This window comes from Gadus chalcogrammus, chromosome 12, assembly GCF_026213295.1.
Source record: "Gadus chalcogrammus isolate NIFS_2021 chromosome 12, NIFS_Gcha_1.0, whole genome shotgun sequence".
Classification (NCBI taxonomy): domain Eukaryota; kingdom Metazoa; phylum Chordata; class Actinopteri; order Gadiformes; family Gadidae; genus Gadus; species Gadus chalcogrammus.
The window spans coordinates 605,482-622,813 of NC_079423.1; the positions used below are offsets into that span (position 1 = coordinate 605,482).

The 17,332-nt window shown below is 43.9% G+C and overlaps 3 protein-coding genes across 4 annotated transcripts in view; 1 reads left to right on the forward strand and 2 right to left on the reverse strand.

Moving 5' to 3' along the window:
* The window catches only part of ppat (phosphoribosyl pyrophosphate amidotransferase), a 16,096-nt gene extending 13,463 nt beyond the window's left edge, over positions 1-2,633 (reverse strand). Inside the window, exon 1 of the mRNA XM_056604271.1 lies at positions 2,098-2,633. Coding sequence (XP_056460246.1) covers positions 2,098-2,225 — 128 coding nt within the window. The 5' untranslated portion in view covers positions 2,226-2,633. The remainder of the gene's footprint in view (positions 1-2,097) is intronic.
* The window catches only part of paics (phosphoribosylaminoimidazole carboxylase, phosphoribosylaminoimidazole succinocarboxamide synthetase), a 13,633-nt gene extending 1,936 nt beyond the window's left edge, over positions 1-11,697 (forward strand). The window contains exons 5-16 of one of the 2 annotated variants that reach the window (XM_056604270.1): positions 498-1,136; positions 1,267-1,326; positions 1,597-1,718; positions 2,808-2,847; positions 2,973-3,170; positions 3,705-3,883; positions 4,379-4,558; positions 6,010-6,123; positions 6,226-6,309; positions 8,855-9,035; positions 9,875-10,033; positions 10,238-11,697. In XM_056604270.1, coding sequence (XP_056460245.1) covers positions 498-1,136; positions 1,267-1,326; positions 1,597-1,718; positions 2,808-2,847; positions 2,973-3,170; positions 3,705-3,883; positions 4,379-4,558; positions 6,010-6,123; positions 6,226-6,309; positions 8,855-9,035; positions 9,875-10,033; positions 10,238-10,404 — 2,123 coding nt within the window. In that variant the 3' untranslated portion in view covers positions 10,405-11,697. The remainder of the gene's footprint in view (positions 1-497; positions 1,137-1,266; positions 1,327-1,596; positions 1,719-2,807; positions 2,848-2,972; positions 3,171-3,704; positions 3,884-4,378; positions 4,559-6,009; positions 6,124-6,225; positions 6,310-8,854; positions 9,036-9,874; positions 10,034-10,237) is intronic. The other variant, XM_056604269.1, reaches the window with a different exon arrangement.
* Positions 11,401-14,824, reverse strand: LOC130393415 (GTP-binding protein REM 2-like). Its single transcript, XM_056604103.1, has 4 exons — positions 14,446-14,824; positions 13,826-13,899; positions 12,693-12,870; positions 11,401-12,050 (listed from the first exon to the last, which is right to left on the reverse strand). The coding sequence occupies exons 1-4, from the start codon at positions 14,822-14,824 to the stop codon at positions 11,752-11,754; spliced, it is 930 nt and encodes a 309-aa protein (XP_056460078.1). The 3' UTR covers positions 11,401-11,751.
* Between the last annotated feature and the right edge of the window lie 2,508 nt (positions 14,825-17,332).

Consider the following 17,332-nt stretch of genomic DNA (forward strand, 5'->3'; position numbering starts at 1 on the left):
TTCACCCTGTTTAGAACACTTAACGTTATCACTCACCTGAGTGAGCATTATCAGTCATCATCCATCTCACATCTGTGGGTTATCATTTTGTATGCCGCACTATCAGGTTGCCTACTCAGGTTAAATGCCTGATGTAGTGGAAAAACCTACAAGGTTCATTGGGAAATCTATGTACTTAAATACAATAAATTATTTCAATTCTGATTTTGGTAAGGGTTTAACAGTCAGTATATATATTACCAACACAAACAGTTTATCAGCAAACTTTGCTGGCAAACATTTATATAATCCACAACAATAAAACAATAAATAATGGCAAATGTATGTAGAAAGGAACATTGAAAGAAGATTGTCCCTTAAAATCTTTCAACAATCATTCATCACATTTTGATATTTATACTGGGCAGCCGTGATTTTTATTTTTTTCTGACAATTAAAAATATCTGCATTTCTGTTTTTGTACATCTGCTTACTCAATGAATATTTGGTCACTCAAGATACCTACCTATCTTCAAACCTTGCTGCGTCAGGCAGTGGCCAGTTCCATGTGGTAACTGTATCGGACACGGGCCGGAACTGGAGTGACCAGGAGATCCGGGCGCTTATTCAAGTTTGGTCTGAGGAGGGCATGTGCAAGCAGCTGGAGAACTCCACCAGAAAGAGGGACATCTTTGTCCAGATCTCAAACAGGTTAATGCTGCAGGGCGTTGAGAGAGACTGGAAGCAGTGCCACACCAAGTACAAGAACCTCAAGTACCTGTATCGCTCTCTGCAGAAGGGGAAGGCGGAGGGCACCGACCCGCGGCGCCTCATGAGGTTCTATGACGAGGTAGATGCCCTTCTGACCCGCACCAGTACTGACTCTCCATGTGTGATGGGATACACAGAGCCCTACATTGAGCCAGACGGACTCTCAAGAATGACAGGCGATGAGGGGAGAAGCACGGCTGGTGTCAGTCCGACAAAATCGTTGACCACCAAGTCAAATCCTGGCATTGGGGAAGACGGAACCCAAAATACTGATACTTTCTTGTCTACAAGCTTGGAGGTCATACAATGTATTCACGATGCAGAATCTAAGCCACATGTAGTCATGGAACAGAGTTTGGGGCAACAACCACAGAGAAGCGTTTTACGTGAGTGATTCAATAGTCAGTTCCTATTCATATTATTACAAACATTTGTGCATATCTAGTGGTTAAAAACTTGCAGGGTTTGATAGTTAGAGTGCGGGATCATGGAAATTGAATTTGGTTCATATTGCAGGTCATGCAGAAACAACGTTTTCGGAAAACAGAGGAATAAAGAGAAAAGCTGTACATCAAGGTTGTTAAGAGTGTCTATCCTGTTCATTAATTTGTAAGACAGCCAGCAACGTGATTTTGCGCAACTGGGTTAGCCATGGACAGTCCGGTGACTCTGAAATTAAATTATAAAAGACGGATGGTCAAGAGTTACAACAGCTGACCAAGTCGTGATTCGTAATGAAATCACGTGCACCTACTTTACTGAAAAAGCATCTAATCTTATTGAAGGCCACGTATCTTGGCCACATAAACAATATAACCCTTTCTTTTCTCATATTTCTATTTTCAGATACCACAGTGAGACTTGCGAAACGACTCGTTACCAGTAAAGAAGAACAGGACGACATTCCGATAATAGAGATGAGTTCAGTTCGTTCTTTCTGGGCATCTAAACCGATCACGGACAGCAAGGTAACCTCGATTCCCCCCGTATTACTACCAAGTGGCAAGAACCAAAGCAATTTTACTAGTACAACAAAAAATGCAACTAAACCACTTATAAAAGCTGTAGGCCCAACATGTTTTGGGCTGTGAATTGAGGCACATGATCCCTGGTTATTGGTGGAATGAGTACAAGGGAAGAGCATCATATCTAGTATTCAATGATGATTGAGTATACCGTTTATGCCACTGTAAAAGGTCAGATTGCCCAAGGTCATACATTATTTGATTTTAAGACCATTAACTGGCAGTTTAATAGTATAGGATACGGCCGTATCCTATACTATTAAACGTGGGAATATTGCGTGGGAATAGTAATGATCGTGTCTATCATGTGTTGACAACATACCTGTGTTGCAACGCCGTAAGTCCCAAAGTTAAGACCTGGGCAACTTCCAGCTGTGTTGGCCACTCTCCTGCTGCAACACATCCGAAGACGCCGCACTCTTCTCCGATCCCATTCTCTTCAAACTCCATCCTTAATGGACTTGCTTGCCTCCGCTGCACGTACTTACAGAAAAAGTTAAAGAGCGCGATTACACTACGATTTCCTTAACCACGTGCAAATCGGTAGACTTGCTAAGTATCCAGTCAATTGAACCGTTTTCGACACAACTGGAACGGCCTATCGATAGAACGGATGGAAGCACAACTATCAGTCGCACGTGACAATTTACGATCATTCAACTTTAAGCATCCTCATCTGATAGATGACTAATTTACGTTTTCGATGATAACATGAATGTTCTGACGACTTCTGATTAATTATTTCGGATCATTGTGCCCGTAGAAAAGTCGAAAAACAGGGTTGCATTAAAATACTAGAAGTCTGATTCTGGAATGGCAACGTTATTACCCCCACGTGGTACCACTGCAGTGCTCTGATTGGCTCTTGCATTTGGTCTTCGCGTCACTTTAGCAAACTTCCCGGTTCCTCTCCCGAGTCCCCGACACGCGCTCCATTCTCTGCCATCTCTAATTTGTAAGCCACGGGTTTATTTTCAGACGTTTAAAACGCTGTCGGGCTTTTTCGTCTTTGTCTTTTGTTTCATTCTCAAGGACCACACGTTTTGCAAGAACGCTATGGCCGCTGCACAAGGTAGGCGGACTCTTCATCTACCCAAAAAGTTTTTGCGCAACATTCCTCACATTTCAGCAAGTCTATCAAATGTTAATGGACGCTTTTGTGGCTGTGCATGTTTTTTTTTGTTTGTCTTTTGTTAGAGTTGAAACTTGGCCAGAAACTGAACGAGGGAAAGACGAAGGAAATTTATTCGCTTGTGGATCAGCCCGGTCTAGTACTGGTGCAATCCAAAAACCAGATCACTGCTGGAAATGCGGTTCGGAAAGACCAGATGGAGGGCAAGGCCGCTATCGCTAACAGAACCACCAGCTGCGTATTCAAGCTGCTGCAGGAGGCAGGTGAGAAACACCGTCCGAAGTGATTCGAGTCACTGGAACTGTGGATTTTTTTTTAGGTGTTATGCAGTGTTTGTAAGTCTTCCTCCATGAATCGGATGTCAGTTGTTACGTAAAAAGTCAAAATTTCTAATGAACTGATATGTTTCAGTGTATTAGTTAAAATAAATCTAATGGCGAGTGTAAATGATTGTGTGCCAAAATAGTCTAAATCTGCCCGCCCCCATTTATATAGATGTGCAACAGAAGATATTGATTGTAGATAGATTACGCTTCAATTGCTGTTAAAAAGAACCATTCAGTGTCAGTCATTATGTACCAATGACGACCTTCTTAATTATATCCTATAGTAAACTTCCGGAGCTACCTACTTTTCTGCATTTCTATGTTCATGTTACACACAGACAATCATTTCCCAAAATATGTTAATGAATGAAAACATGGTTAATCTCCCAATTTATATATTCCATGCGTGCTGCATGATCTGCTCTAGAAGCATTGAGTAGAATGGACATGATGAATGCTTGTAACGTTCAGGAATCAAGACGGCATTTGTGGAGCAGCACTCGGACACAGCGTTCATCGCGGTCCACTGTGAGATGATCCCCATCGAGTGGGTCTGTCGAAGGGTGGCCACCGGGTCCTTTCTCAAGAGAAATCCCGGTGTCAAGGAAGGATATCGCTTCTCTCCACTGAAGCTGGAGATGTTCTTCAAAGTAAGCGTATTGTATATTCTCAGAAGAAAATGTGTAGGGCTTCTGCATTCTAACATCACGTCGCAATGGCCGCGTCCATTACAGAAGTATATGAGCATAGGAATGTTATTTTATGGTAGGAATGGTGTTTTGGTAATTCTATGGTAATTCATTTTGGAATAATTTTGCATTTTAGGGAAAGGTTGTGTTTTAAAACTTTCAAAGTGTTTCTCATGAATATCAACGTTTTGATTGTCCTAGTTTCAGTTGTATTTACGTTTTCTACCTGACGACTCAAAAGGACCAGGAGCATTGCCAACAATAAATCACATGATGAATTCCGATGTTGAAGCCCTATGTCCTTTTTCAACGTCATTGGTTTGCCGGAATGGTATTTTTTACTTTGCCTGCTTGAATTCTTCTGCATTATAAGTTTTCTCTATGTTGCTATTAGACCTTGGACCTATTAGACACTTTGCTTTGAATGTGCTTTAGGATGATGAATTTTTGCTTTAGGATGATGCCGACAATGACCCCCAATGGTCGGAGGAGCAACTGCTGGTGGCCAATTTCTCTCTGGCTGGGCTCGCCATCAGCCAGTGTGAGGTGGACATCATGAACCGCAGCACCGTGGCCATCTTTGAGATCCTGGAGAGGGCCTGGGCCACCCAAAACTGCACTTTGGTTGACATGAAGGTACATGGTCTCATTGCTGCCCCCGATTGGTAAAAATACATAATAAAAAATTGAGATTATAGTGTGCAGATTTGAAAAGTTTGCACATGCTAGGGTTGGGCAATTGTCTACAAGCTTCCATCGTCAGATTGCGGCCCCTAGCGATCGTCGATCTGAACGGCGGGGGGGTGTGTCGACGTTCAGGCACACGCGCGCAATAGCTCCGCCGCGTTTACATGGCGCTTCTGATCCGATTAGAAGTGGAAAAACGGCTCTATCGGAATAATATTTTTCTTATATGCGCGTCAATCAGAATACAATTCTCTGATCGGAATACAATTCCATGCGGAATAGAAAGAGGTGGTGTAGTCCGCTATAATCGACATGCTTTTACTTTAGAGGGATGGCAATTGCGACGGCTGCAATTGGGCCATCTGTACTTTTATGCACACCGAACTAGACCACCGTCAAGGAAAGTGGATTTTTTTTTTGCCTTGTGTCCGGTTGCTAAGCGACGTCAACGTCTTTGGCACCCTATTTCTCTGCTGGTCAACACTACGAATGGTAATTGTAAAAAGACACACCGTGTTAAGATATTGTTTCGTTTTGGCAAGGAGCCATGCAATAAGCGGGATGATGTTTATTATAATGCATCCCTTAAATGTATCATATATGTTCAGACCAACCTAATGGTTTTCCGACAGACATACGGACGTACGTATACCACTTTTTTGAAATGCCATATATATACAGTACATCCGGAATTGCATGATGGGAATAGATCTATTCAGATTAGAAATCAAATAGGATCAGAAGTGTCCATGTAAACGCGGATTAGACAGACACACGCAATGGCTCCGCCATTTTCTTAACCCACGCGCACACACACCCGCGCACACGGAACGTTTTTCAAAGTGACATGCAGCGGAGTGTGATGTCATTTCGCCGTGCGAGCAGACCGGCAGGTTTCGAGGCTCTCCTCTCCTAGCAGTGAGTGACTACGCAGTTCAGCGCTACAAAGTGTGTTTCCAGCTGTGCCAGTTAAATTCAATTGCATTTGCGGGGCTTTTTAAGCTGTAAAAGTAGCCACCAGACCACACACAGCACACCACAGCGCTGTTTTTCTGGCAATCAAAATAATTATTAATAAAAAAACAAAACCTTTTCATCGTCAATTTGAGACAATTGACGATGGAATCCATCTATCGTCGATAGAATCGACCATCGGCCCATCCCTAGCACATGCATAATGAGTTATATTTTATGTAAACGAGGACGGAAGGGGGACATATTTGAACTAGTTTAGTCTTCCAACAATGCGCTGGTACACAAGGAGACTCGTTAGTCTTATGAGTGATCGCTGTGTTCTTCCTTCGATGATGCCTTTTCACAAAGGTATAATTTTTGTACAATTGTACTTGTGAAATGGCTTGAATCATAATTTAGGCTTTATTTAATGAATATCTTATTAGATCGAGTTTGGTGTCAACGTCACCACCAAAGAGGTTGTCCTCGCAGACGTGGTTGACAATGATTCCTGGAGGCTGTGGCCGGCAGGAGATCGGTGCCAGCAGAAGGACAAGCAGGTAGAGGTTCTCCACCTTTGCTGCACTAGATCTCCACCAATGCAGTTCTGTTGGGAGGAAATCACTTTGAATAATGTGTACTATTTTTCTTCCTTGTGCTAGGTGTACCGTGATCTTAAAGAGGTCACACCTGAAGCTATGCAGGTGGTTAAGAGGAACTTTGAGTGGGTCTCTGAAAAGGTCAAGGTACGTACTACTCTGTTCTCGTTGCTTTCTTGAAAGGAGTCTCAATGTTTGGCGTTTAGCCAGAATGTTTATTGTGGGGATTTGGTTAATTCTCAACCAATTGGATTTCTGTAGTGTTCTTAAAATTCCATTCATATTCTGCATTGAGGTTTTCATTATTAGTCATAAAGTCATAACCATCCGAAGTACACGTTCCACAAGCCTTTATGTGGTGAAAAGATGGTATATGCTCCTGTAGAAGCTAGTTAAAGAAAGTTTTAAGCAAAGCATGTTTTATTTGCAATGTCATTTAAAAGCACTACACAACCCACAATTCTAAAGTGTAACACTGTCTTTGATTGGTGGGGCTCGCTGTTGCCACTGAACTCCATCGCTTACCACAGAGCAACCATGATTTTCCTCAGACTTATGGAAAGTTAGAGTTGTTGATAGATGCCCGATAGGGAATTGCAGGCAGGCCATTTTTTATAATTCACAATTTTTGGTCAAAATCACAGTTCGATATTTTCCCCAAATCGTTCAGCCCTACTGGAATAACTCTGTTGCGGTTATACAATTATTTTTGAGTTTGTTTGTTCATAAAACTCCTTCAAATGCACTATTGGCCTCAGTGGTAGCTAAGTTTTTAATATTTTTAGAAGGTGTGTGGGTGTGGGTGGGGTCGTGCTGAAGGGAATGTGCTTCCTCCAAAAAGGGAGTAATCTAAGTCGGGCAAATATGCCCGACTTGCGCCCGCCTTTTTCCCGGCATGGTTCGCGTTTACACTGACCGAGGTAATATACCGGCTTGACTTGCACCCCGATTGAGCCTCTCGGACCCTACACACATTGGGGAAGTTGATGTAAATGCGATTAGAGGGCTTTGCGGTTCCAGGGGCGGGACTTCGGTAGAGGTGTTGCTGCGTTGTCTCAGAGAGACAACGCAGTGATATCAACATGAGTAATACTAACTGGAGAGACGGTGAAGTCTGCAAGCTGCTGACATCATGGTAGAGAAGGTGATGCAGTTGCATTTAACAAAGACGGTGAAAGATGGGTGTTATCTAGAATAGACGCAGAGGAACTTTCCTTATGAGGCTTTTGTCGGGATAAAAAAAAACATGTGGTCAGCAAAATAATACGTTTTTGCGTTTTTGCAATTGTATATAGTAACCTACACTGAGATGTTTTCGACTCATTCGTGAATGCGAGTGGCTTATATAAAGAAACAATCAGAGTATGTATATTTCTCGATGTCTACTCTCCTTGCGTAGCCCCGCCTACTCCAATGAACGAAGAGAGCTGGTTCCGTGACAAAGGTGGATTTTAACCCCTCGGTTTTGCACAGGCAAACGGCACAGACGGTGAAATTGCACGGTGTGCCAAGCCGCAACCGTACCTGCTTGGCATTTTAAAATGCCTACAGTTTTACTCTATCACAGCACCCCCGCCTGGCCCATGTGACCTTCTGATGAGATATAAATATACCACCACCATTTTTTTACACCCACAATGGTTTTCTTGTTCTTAAGTCTGGTACTATATTATCCTAATTGTTCTAAATGTCTTTACCATGTTATACTTGATGCTGTCAAGTGGTGGCGGCAGCAGTAAATACTACGTGCCTAAAACAAAAGTACTTTCAGCAGGGCTCCAGACTAACTTTTTCCTTGGGTGCACTGGTGCGCCTAAATCTTTATTTTGGGTGCACCAGCACGTATTTATGGTGCACGCAAGTTTTGAGTTGTTAAGGGGGAGGGGGGGGGCAACCCGGGCAGCTGCACCGGTTGCACCGTCGATATTTACGCCATTGATTAATAATATCTTGACCATTAAATAAATGCCTTAAATAAATGCCAAATCTGTATCTCTCATAAAGAATATCGTCAGACAATGCCAAGGGATCGGTTCTGTCCCGAAAAACCCTCTGTCTCTGGAGAGACGCCTGTACGATAAGTGTGCCGAGGTCCATGGGAACACTCACAAATGGTGACGCCATTATCGGAGGAGGGGCTAGGAAGCTGCGCACGCCGATATAAGTAGCCGATCTCCGGGTAGACTCGCTGAAAAGCTGCTCCCGACCAGGTTTGGTTGCGAGCGTAAGTCACCATGGTGATACAGCGACGCTTAAAGAGATCAACTTTCATAGTACAGCTAACCCAGGCTTTCAGTTCAACATACCTCGCTAACCCTCTAATCGAGCTTCGTAGTACAGGCCCCTGGATTGGGCTTCGCGGGTTTGTTTACCGGCGTTTCTATTGTTACCGGTCTTGCGTGTTCCAACGGTTTATTAGGTGTCTAATAAATCGCTGTCTAATCAATACTTCATTCACTGCCTCTTCCGTGGTTATTACATTATTATGAATAGACTGCTCTGTAAAAAAATAAATAATAATTATACCAGATACATTTTCAGTCGCACCGGTGCGCCCAAATAAAATATTTGGTCGCACTACCCCGAATTCTAGACGCATGTGCGCCCAAATTAGGCGCACTCTGGAGCCCTGACTTTCAGAAAAAACCTGTATTTACTATGGTGTATTGACTGTGAATGCCTTGTTCTTCAGCTGCTTCTGGAGAACCCAGCGTCGGGCAGGGTGGTGGTGTTGATGGGCTCCACCTCTGACATGGTTCACTGCGACAAGATCCGCAAGGCCTGCGGATCCTATGGAGTGCCCTGTGTCCTCAGAGTCACCTCGGCACACAAGGGCCCTGATGAGACCCTGCGCATAAAAGCAGAGTATGAAGGTGTGTCTTTAAAGCTTCTTGCTACAGGAATTGGGATAAATATGTTCCATGTCACTCACATTTACACTTTGTGTTTCGATTATAAGGAGAGTGCTGCAGGCACTAGTTATTGTTGGGCTTCATTAGGCGAGTGCTGCAGGCAGTGCTCAACTGCCATTGTTGGGCTTCATTAGGGGAGAGCTGCAGGCAGTGCTCAACTGTTGTCATTCTGAGGTTTATTTCTAATTCATTTCTATTGAACTCGAATGTTTCCCTTCCCTTCATATTAAATATTAGTAGAAGTCTTTAACAGTGGTTTAAGTGTTTTTAAAATACAGCACATGCCCCTTTTTCTGCAGGAAATTGCATTTCCTTCAGGCATTCTTAGACAATTTCTAATTGTGTTTATCTTTTAATTTTTGGAATTTGTTTCTTTCTATTTGACTTGAAAGGTTCTATTGATGTGTTGTTGATGGCTGATTTAATCACTCACCTGGCAAGAGTCTGATGAATTCTTGGGTTAGGTGAGGCTACACACCTGTCAGGGGGCACAAGTGAGGCCAGCCTTTACCATACTATCAGGACCTCTGTCAGTTAGCAACTTCTTGCCCAACGTTCCAATAGACAGGCTTCATGCGTGAGATCTACTTGGAGGAGCCCATCAAAGCAAATTGGGTTGAGTGGCAAAAAGTGCCACACTTTTGTTCATATTCAGTCTACACGGTCATCTTTTTTTAATATAATTGTTGGCAAGCTTTTGTATATACATTATAGTTAAAAAAAATGTACCTTTATGTACATAAATATATAATCAAACAACCAAAAGACCATTTGGACTAAATGTGTCCTGTGTTTCCTAGGTGATGGCGTTCCTACTGTTTTTGTGGCTGTGGCGGGAAGGAGCAACGGCCTTGGCCCGGTGATTTCGGGGAACACGGCCTATCCTGTAATCAACTGTCCACCAATCACCGCTGACTGGGGGGCGCAGGATGTGTGGTCATCCCTGCGCATGCCAAGTGGTAAAGCATGTTCATAAACTGACCTTTTTTTAGATCCCTTTTAATTTTTTTGGAAGTTGGTATCCCTGTGATATGACGTTGGTTCGACCACATTGGCGGTGGCCAACCTCCTTTCAGCAAGCTGCCTAATACCCCTACCTCTTCCTCACGTGTTGGTCCCCGTAGAGAAAAGGTGAACCTCTGGAACTCTCCTCTGATCCATAGGTCTCGGCTGCTCCACTGTGCTGTCTCCAGACGCTGCAGCCCAGTTCGCCGCCCAGATCTTCGGACTCGGCAATCACCTGGTGTGGTCCAAGCTGAGAGCCTCCATGCTAAATACCTGGGTGTCTCTCAAGATCGCTGACAAGAAGTTGCAGTCCTGCAGCCTTTAAGCCAGTTGCTTTCCACATTCCAGACTTTTTTTCCCCACATCTAATGAGTTATATTTGTGTTGTCTTGGTTCTTCCTGTCCAACTACTGTGCTTAAACCTGAAACATTCATTAAACCTCATATGTGGCTGTATGGGCTAGAACATTTATTTATGTGCATGCCATTTCTGCTAACTATTTCTAGTTTCAAAGATGACTATTAGTCCTGACAGCGGAAGTTGACACATTTTAAACCTCGTCCACTTTTGTCCATAAATATATTTTAGAAATCATATTGAATAGTCATTTACTTACTCACATGCATGGTCGTTCTTGGTGTTTTATTTTATGAGCGTGCACTGCACTAAGACTACCACAAGAGGGAGCTTGTAACAAATTTCAAGGCTAAATCCATTAATTCACTTTAATGACTTTGGAGCCAAGTGAGTGAGTCAGAATCTGAGGCCATATTTTTATAACATTGTTTGTTTCTCCAATCTTCTCTATGTACTGCTGTGATGCCAACGAAAACCCTTAATGTTAATTCTGTGGGTGGATGTGGGAGGCTGAGAAGGGGTATAAGCACTAGCCTGCTATCTGTCCAAATCCTCTGCCTATTTAGTTCTGTGTTTTATATGATGCCTCTGTTCCGTGTTCTCATGTAGCCTTTTAGGTAATGGGGTACGGTTGAGGAACCTCATTGGACACAATGTATGTCACAAATGCCTCTAACCAGGTCTCCTCAGTAACTGTTTCCCTGGCAACAACCACTCATACAAGTTCGGCACTTCCTTTTCAATCTCCTGCCCTTCTCTATCCTGTGATGCTTGCAGTCTCAATCTACCCTACATTGGCGTTCTGAATGTGAGATAAAGACGGGAAAATCTATAGAATGCCTCAATTTAATGTGGTAATGAGTATGCTAGGTTTGTGCAATCTTTTTATGTCAACACGACCAGTCATTGTATCGTGCCTGAAAAAATATCGTTTTGGATTCAGAAAATGTGTTTATTGTGAAAACATTTCATGGACCATTCTAGAATCATGACCTCCGTAGGCTATATATGTACAAGTGATTCTGGATTGGTAATGTTATGTTCAAGTAGGCCTACCAGTGTTTTCAATATAGATGCATTTGTGAACGACAGCATAATCCTGTTATTTACGACCTAACTACTTTAAAGTGATCATGTTCAGCACTGCTAATCTCATAACTCATTTGACCATTTTCACCTTCTCATCTCCATGATTGATCTCCAACTTCTAAACCGGCTTTAAGTTGCTTTTGTTTCTACCTTACACGCTTTTGCTCGCCCTCCATTTTCCTTAAAAAAAATCCAGAGATGTTCTTTACAGCCTTGATTGGAACATCACAGAGCCCCAAGGTCATGGCAAGACCGGGACTTCTGCCTGAAGAACCTCCCGCCCTCGTGCTCACGATCCCGGGGGTACCTAGGCACCAGGTTAGTCAGGAAGCGCTTTGCGCGAGATGTTATGCTCTCACGCTGGCCCCCTCCGATCATGTCCTCGGCACTGGCGCCCGGGGGCCACGGAGCCTGACCCCTGGCGAGCCTCACGGCGCACTCCAGGAGTTCGGGGGTTCTGTGGTCCAGTGAGGCAGATATCTCCAGATACAGACACTGGAATAGGGCTGCGCTCGTCACGGCCTCTGGAGGGGTGGGGACGATGTGTGAGAGATGGAGAGGAACCAAGATCAGTCGATGGCGGTAGCTTAGGCTGAGGTTCGGGTGATAGAAGCACTGACTAAAACAGCTGAGGGCTACTGCCGCTGTATTAGCATGGGTGCATGCGTTGTGTAATTAGAATGATGATCCTTTCATTACCCAATCAGGGTTAAACACCTTACATTTGTAATCCTTTTGCAATATTGTACATTATGCATGACAAAAAAACTAAACGGCTGCAGAGAGGTTCTAAAGGATTAACACAGACGTGTTTTATGAATGATAATATTGGCTAGTAGCAACTGGTGAGGTACTTATACAATTAATGTATCTGTGTATGACTAGGGGCAGCAGTCCCTTGGTGCACTTGAGACCAATTTGGATTGGTCTGAAGTGCAAATTACAAATTACAATTGCATTTCATATTGACTAAAGAGAGCTGCCTGTGAATTGGACGTCAAAATTATGTTTGTTTTGACCAGAAAGGTACAGATCAGAAGGTTCAGAATATATTCATATTGCAGTATAAAGAAAGCTAATCCCAATGTTATGTAACTAAGTAAGGAAATATACCCAGCACAAAACAGCTTCATATATGTCAGTGGACTATAGGACGGCCATCTTACCCTGGGCGCTGACCTCACGAGAGCGGACGAGATCGCTCTTGTTTCCCACCAGGATTATGGGAGTCTGAGGCTGAGTCTCTCTCAAGAGGAGCCGGAGCTGAGCGGTGCGGTGAAAACTCCTCCGGTCGGTCACAGAGAAGACCAGAACACACACCTCGCACTGAAGACCTGACAGGTCCTGCAAGAGTGGAGGAGAAAACACATGGTTCCAAACTAGTAAGCTATATCCCGGTATGCTTCTCAATGCAGCGCTGGAAAAACACTTGAGAGGTTATCGAGAGTAGGAGGACAGCTCTGCAAGCCGTTCTGAGGGATCTCAGAATCAGCCACACTTGATGTACCAGTTATAGATTGACCACTGTATGCCTGATAGCAAAATGCACCTGTATGTGTTATAGTACCCGATATACACACACACACACACACACTATTTTCATAGTATGAATATAAATCATTGGGTAATACGGTCACTGACATTAGCTCAACACCTTTTTGGGCCGCTTCAGGCGCTAAGTTATTTATTTAACTTCAAAGATTGAGTTGGCTTGGTTTTAGCACCTCCAGTCGCTTAATAAATACTGACATAAATAGAATAGGAACGCTGTAAATATCAGTCATCTTGTTTTTACACCACCATCCAACCATCATGCTTTATGATTGCGTCATACTTTTGTAACAATTGTTCTGTCAATAATTCACACGCATTGTACAACTCTATAACTATAATTGTAGAAAGAAAATTAAAAATTATAAAGAAATGCTCCCTCATTTGTTTTAATCTTTTGTTTCTAAACGCACCTGCTATCCCCAAGCATGCAACCACATCCCATTTAAAACACACACACACACACACACCGTCCACTTATGGGTACACATGCATTCATAGCTGAAGTCAATTCTGTACTATCCACATACAGTCGTGGTAGGACAGGAAAATCTCCATAGTGGACACAGAAGAGGCTGAGAGATGTAACTAGTCGGCGATGGAGATGCTGCGCTCCAATGTATCTTACTCTTGTCTTTCCTCAACCAAATTGGACCTATACATGAGACTTAACTTTGCAATGCCCTTACACCTATGATGGGTTATTGTTCTGGTATTGATAGTTACATGGTGACAGAGTCTGGCTCACCTGCCTCCAGTTGTCATAGATAATGATGGTGCTGTCCTCCTCATCTACGGTGATGGTTCGCACATAGCCCTCCCCTGAGAGAGACCAAGAGCACACAGAGGGTTATGTCTCTCCTCAGAGCGGGAGACCCGGTGTAGTGGCTTGGGCAGCCACTCTGACACCGGCAGCCTGTTAGGGCTCACACACACAGCACCTCTGCTGCTGTATGTGTGAGCAACGCCTCTGCTGTTCACACACACAGAATACACACACACATACAAAACTTGCCCATGTGCACGGTGCAAGTGCAAACACTTGTGCAAACACACACACACACACACACACACACACACACACACATACAACATACATACACACGAGCTGATATATGCGTTCACGCACACTCACAAAATACAAACCAAACACAGCAAAAAATATTAATATAAAATATTAAAAATATACAATAATCCACACACTTGCGAAAGGAAATACAGTTGCAAGCATCTTTTTCTCAAATACAATCAAACACATTGAATATACGAACAATGACATGTGAAAAGACATCCTCACACACACACAAACAGAAACACAGGAATGCGAGGGTCCTCTTACAACACACAAAGCACAGCGCACAACGGTACCATCAGAATCCACAGATGCCGTCCTGTCCATCTCTCCAGCAAAGGCGATGGCCAGTGAGGTCTTCCCCACCCCGTTCTGGCCGAGCAGGGCAATCCTCAGCGGGCCGTCGGCTCGGCAGTCCAACGCTCCCATCAGGGATTCATCCGGGGCAGGGCTGAAGTTGATGGGCGGGGGGGAGGATGTGGCCCCCGCTAGCATCCAGTCACAGTCTTCATGCACCGCCTCTTCACGCCGCAGCTGGTGCTTAATGGGCAAGGGGGTACTTCCTCTGCGGACGTTGGGCGCACTGACCAGGGTCATGCTGTCACACTGAGGGGCCCAAAATATCATCATCAGCGACGTCTTCATCATCATCATCATCATCATCATCATCATCATCGTGTCTCTAAACATACATACAATCCCCTAAACGCATCCTATTTAAAACACACACACACACACCAGACACACCCACACACACAGAAACACACACAAAGTCACACACAACAGGGCCCAAAATGTACTTTTAGAATTGTTTATTTTTGCCTGAGTGTAGAAATCTAGCGGCCAAATCATTTTTTACCAGCCAAATCTTCTATTTCCTCCATTGGCAGCTGGCAGGTGATCCTTTTGCCCCCCGCACACATGCCAATCGGATGTGTGGGTGGGTGGATGGATCAAACTCCATCCACCATAATCACCATCTCCTTTATCATCATCATCATCATCATCATCATCATCATCATCATTCACCAGCCTAATCACCATCATCATCCTCATCATCATCGTCATCCTCATCATCAATTACAGCTGCAAACTGATAGCACACAAGCATATTGTACCACTGAATGTAAAGACTAGGCTACTACATTTGTTATGGTAGAACTTAAAGTAGGCCTACTTCATCATTCAGATCCTGTGTATAGTATGGCAAAGCAATCCAAACTGTAGCCTATATTATACAGCAATGCATGCAATGCTATTCACACCTAGGCATCATGAATAAAGCTGTACATTAGAATATAAAGTACCATTTACAGATACTTTTTCCAGAACTGGTTGCGTCGTATAAAAATTATATTACAATAACGAAAATTAAGTGAGCGGCATATCAGTCTTTCCGCATACCTTAATCGGTGCTTCCCTGAGGTCGGTGTTCTCTATGGGCACATCTTTCGGCATTTGAAATCTTTAGCTTTAACACGAATTTCAATAATGAAGATCACTGAACACCAAGTGCCTCCAGTCGCTCCCAAGCTCTAACGCGGCCAGCTCTCGTACCTGACAGTCTTTACGGCTACAAAGTAAAATACTCACTCTCCTCGCATCCACCGTTGTACCTGCCTCTATCGGTTTGTGTCTCTCAATCCCACCCGCACACACACATATACACACACACGCACACACACACGCACACGTAAACGCATACACACTCACGCATGCACAGACTCACGCACACACACAGATTCGCACACACAGATTTGCTAGAAAGCGCACAGGATAGGCTGCCTGCTACTGCTATCTACGTGCACGCATTTATATCACTACAGCAGCATATCGGTGGTCCACTTCTTCCCGAACGGCCAATGGGAGATCACTCACGGTTTATTTCACCCCGTTTATATTTTTTCTGTCGTCAAAATTCAATTGCCTTTTTTACACAAACAAACGCTGCCCAGTTGAGTTGCGGGCAATTATGTAATGGTTCGACCCATAGAGGGCAGCACAACACAGCACTTTGGTCACGGTTTCATATGTCTGTGTCTGTGCATTGCTTAAGATGGCATTTATGACTGCGCTCATCTCTCTCTCTCTCTCTCTCTCTCATTTAAAGGTGAATGTTGTATATGTTTATTCCCAAGGTTCAGAAAGATTTCTAAAAAATAAATCCCCATTCTCTCTCTCTCTCTCTCTCTCTCTCTCTCTCTCTCTCTCTCTCTCTCTCTCTCTCTCTCTCTCTCTCTCTCTCTCTCTCTCTCTCTCTCTCTCTCTCTCATTCCTCCCCCTTACAAACACCCACATGCGCGTGCAAACGCACACTAACACTCTCTATATATCTCATTCTGTACCCCCTCATCCCCGCTTCTCTGTCACTCTTTCTCCCTCATTCTTTCACTCCTGTCATTGTCTTTGTATCCATCTCCACACCAATGATTCCATTATGTGACCTTTATTAACTTCAGTAGACACAGAATACAGCTGAGGTTACATTGACAAATATTCATAATCTTATCATTCACCCGGCTGCCCATTTATTTTGATCCAAAGGAATAAAATAATGTTTTTGTATTTGTTGTGAGGGTATGTGTGTGTGTGTGTGTGTGTGTGTGTGTGTGTGTGTGTGTGTGTGTGTGTGTGTGTGTGTGTGTGTGTGTGTGTGTGTGTGTGTGTGTGTGTTTGTGTGTGTTTATGTGTGTGTCTGGTGTGTGTCTGTGATTGTGTGTGTGTGTGTGTGTGTGTGTGTGTGTGTGTGTGTGTGTGTGTGTGTGTGTGTGTGTGTGTGTGTGTGTGTGTGTGTGTGTGTGTGTGTGTGTGCATGTGTTTGTGTATGTGTGTGTGGGTGTGTATGCGCGACACAAGCATGAAGCAGGCACCATCTATAGCTCATGGCGCGGAACAGCACGCCCTCTCAACACAATGCTACAATGAACTCCGGCAGCGAACAGTCAGTGCGCTATTATAGAACTAATCCTGTCCCTATTATGAACGCCACAGAGAGAGAGAGAGAGAGAGAGAGAGAGAGAGAGAGAGAGAGAGAGAGAGAGAGAGAGAGAGAGAGAGAGAGAGAGAGAGAGAGAGGGGGGGGGGGGGGGGGGGGGGAGGGGCTGAAGGTGAGGTCATCCCAAACAGTGCTTACCCAGGGTCAACACTCACTATGGAAGGGCAGAGCCAGAGACAGAGAGACAG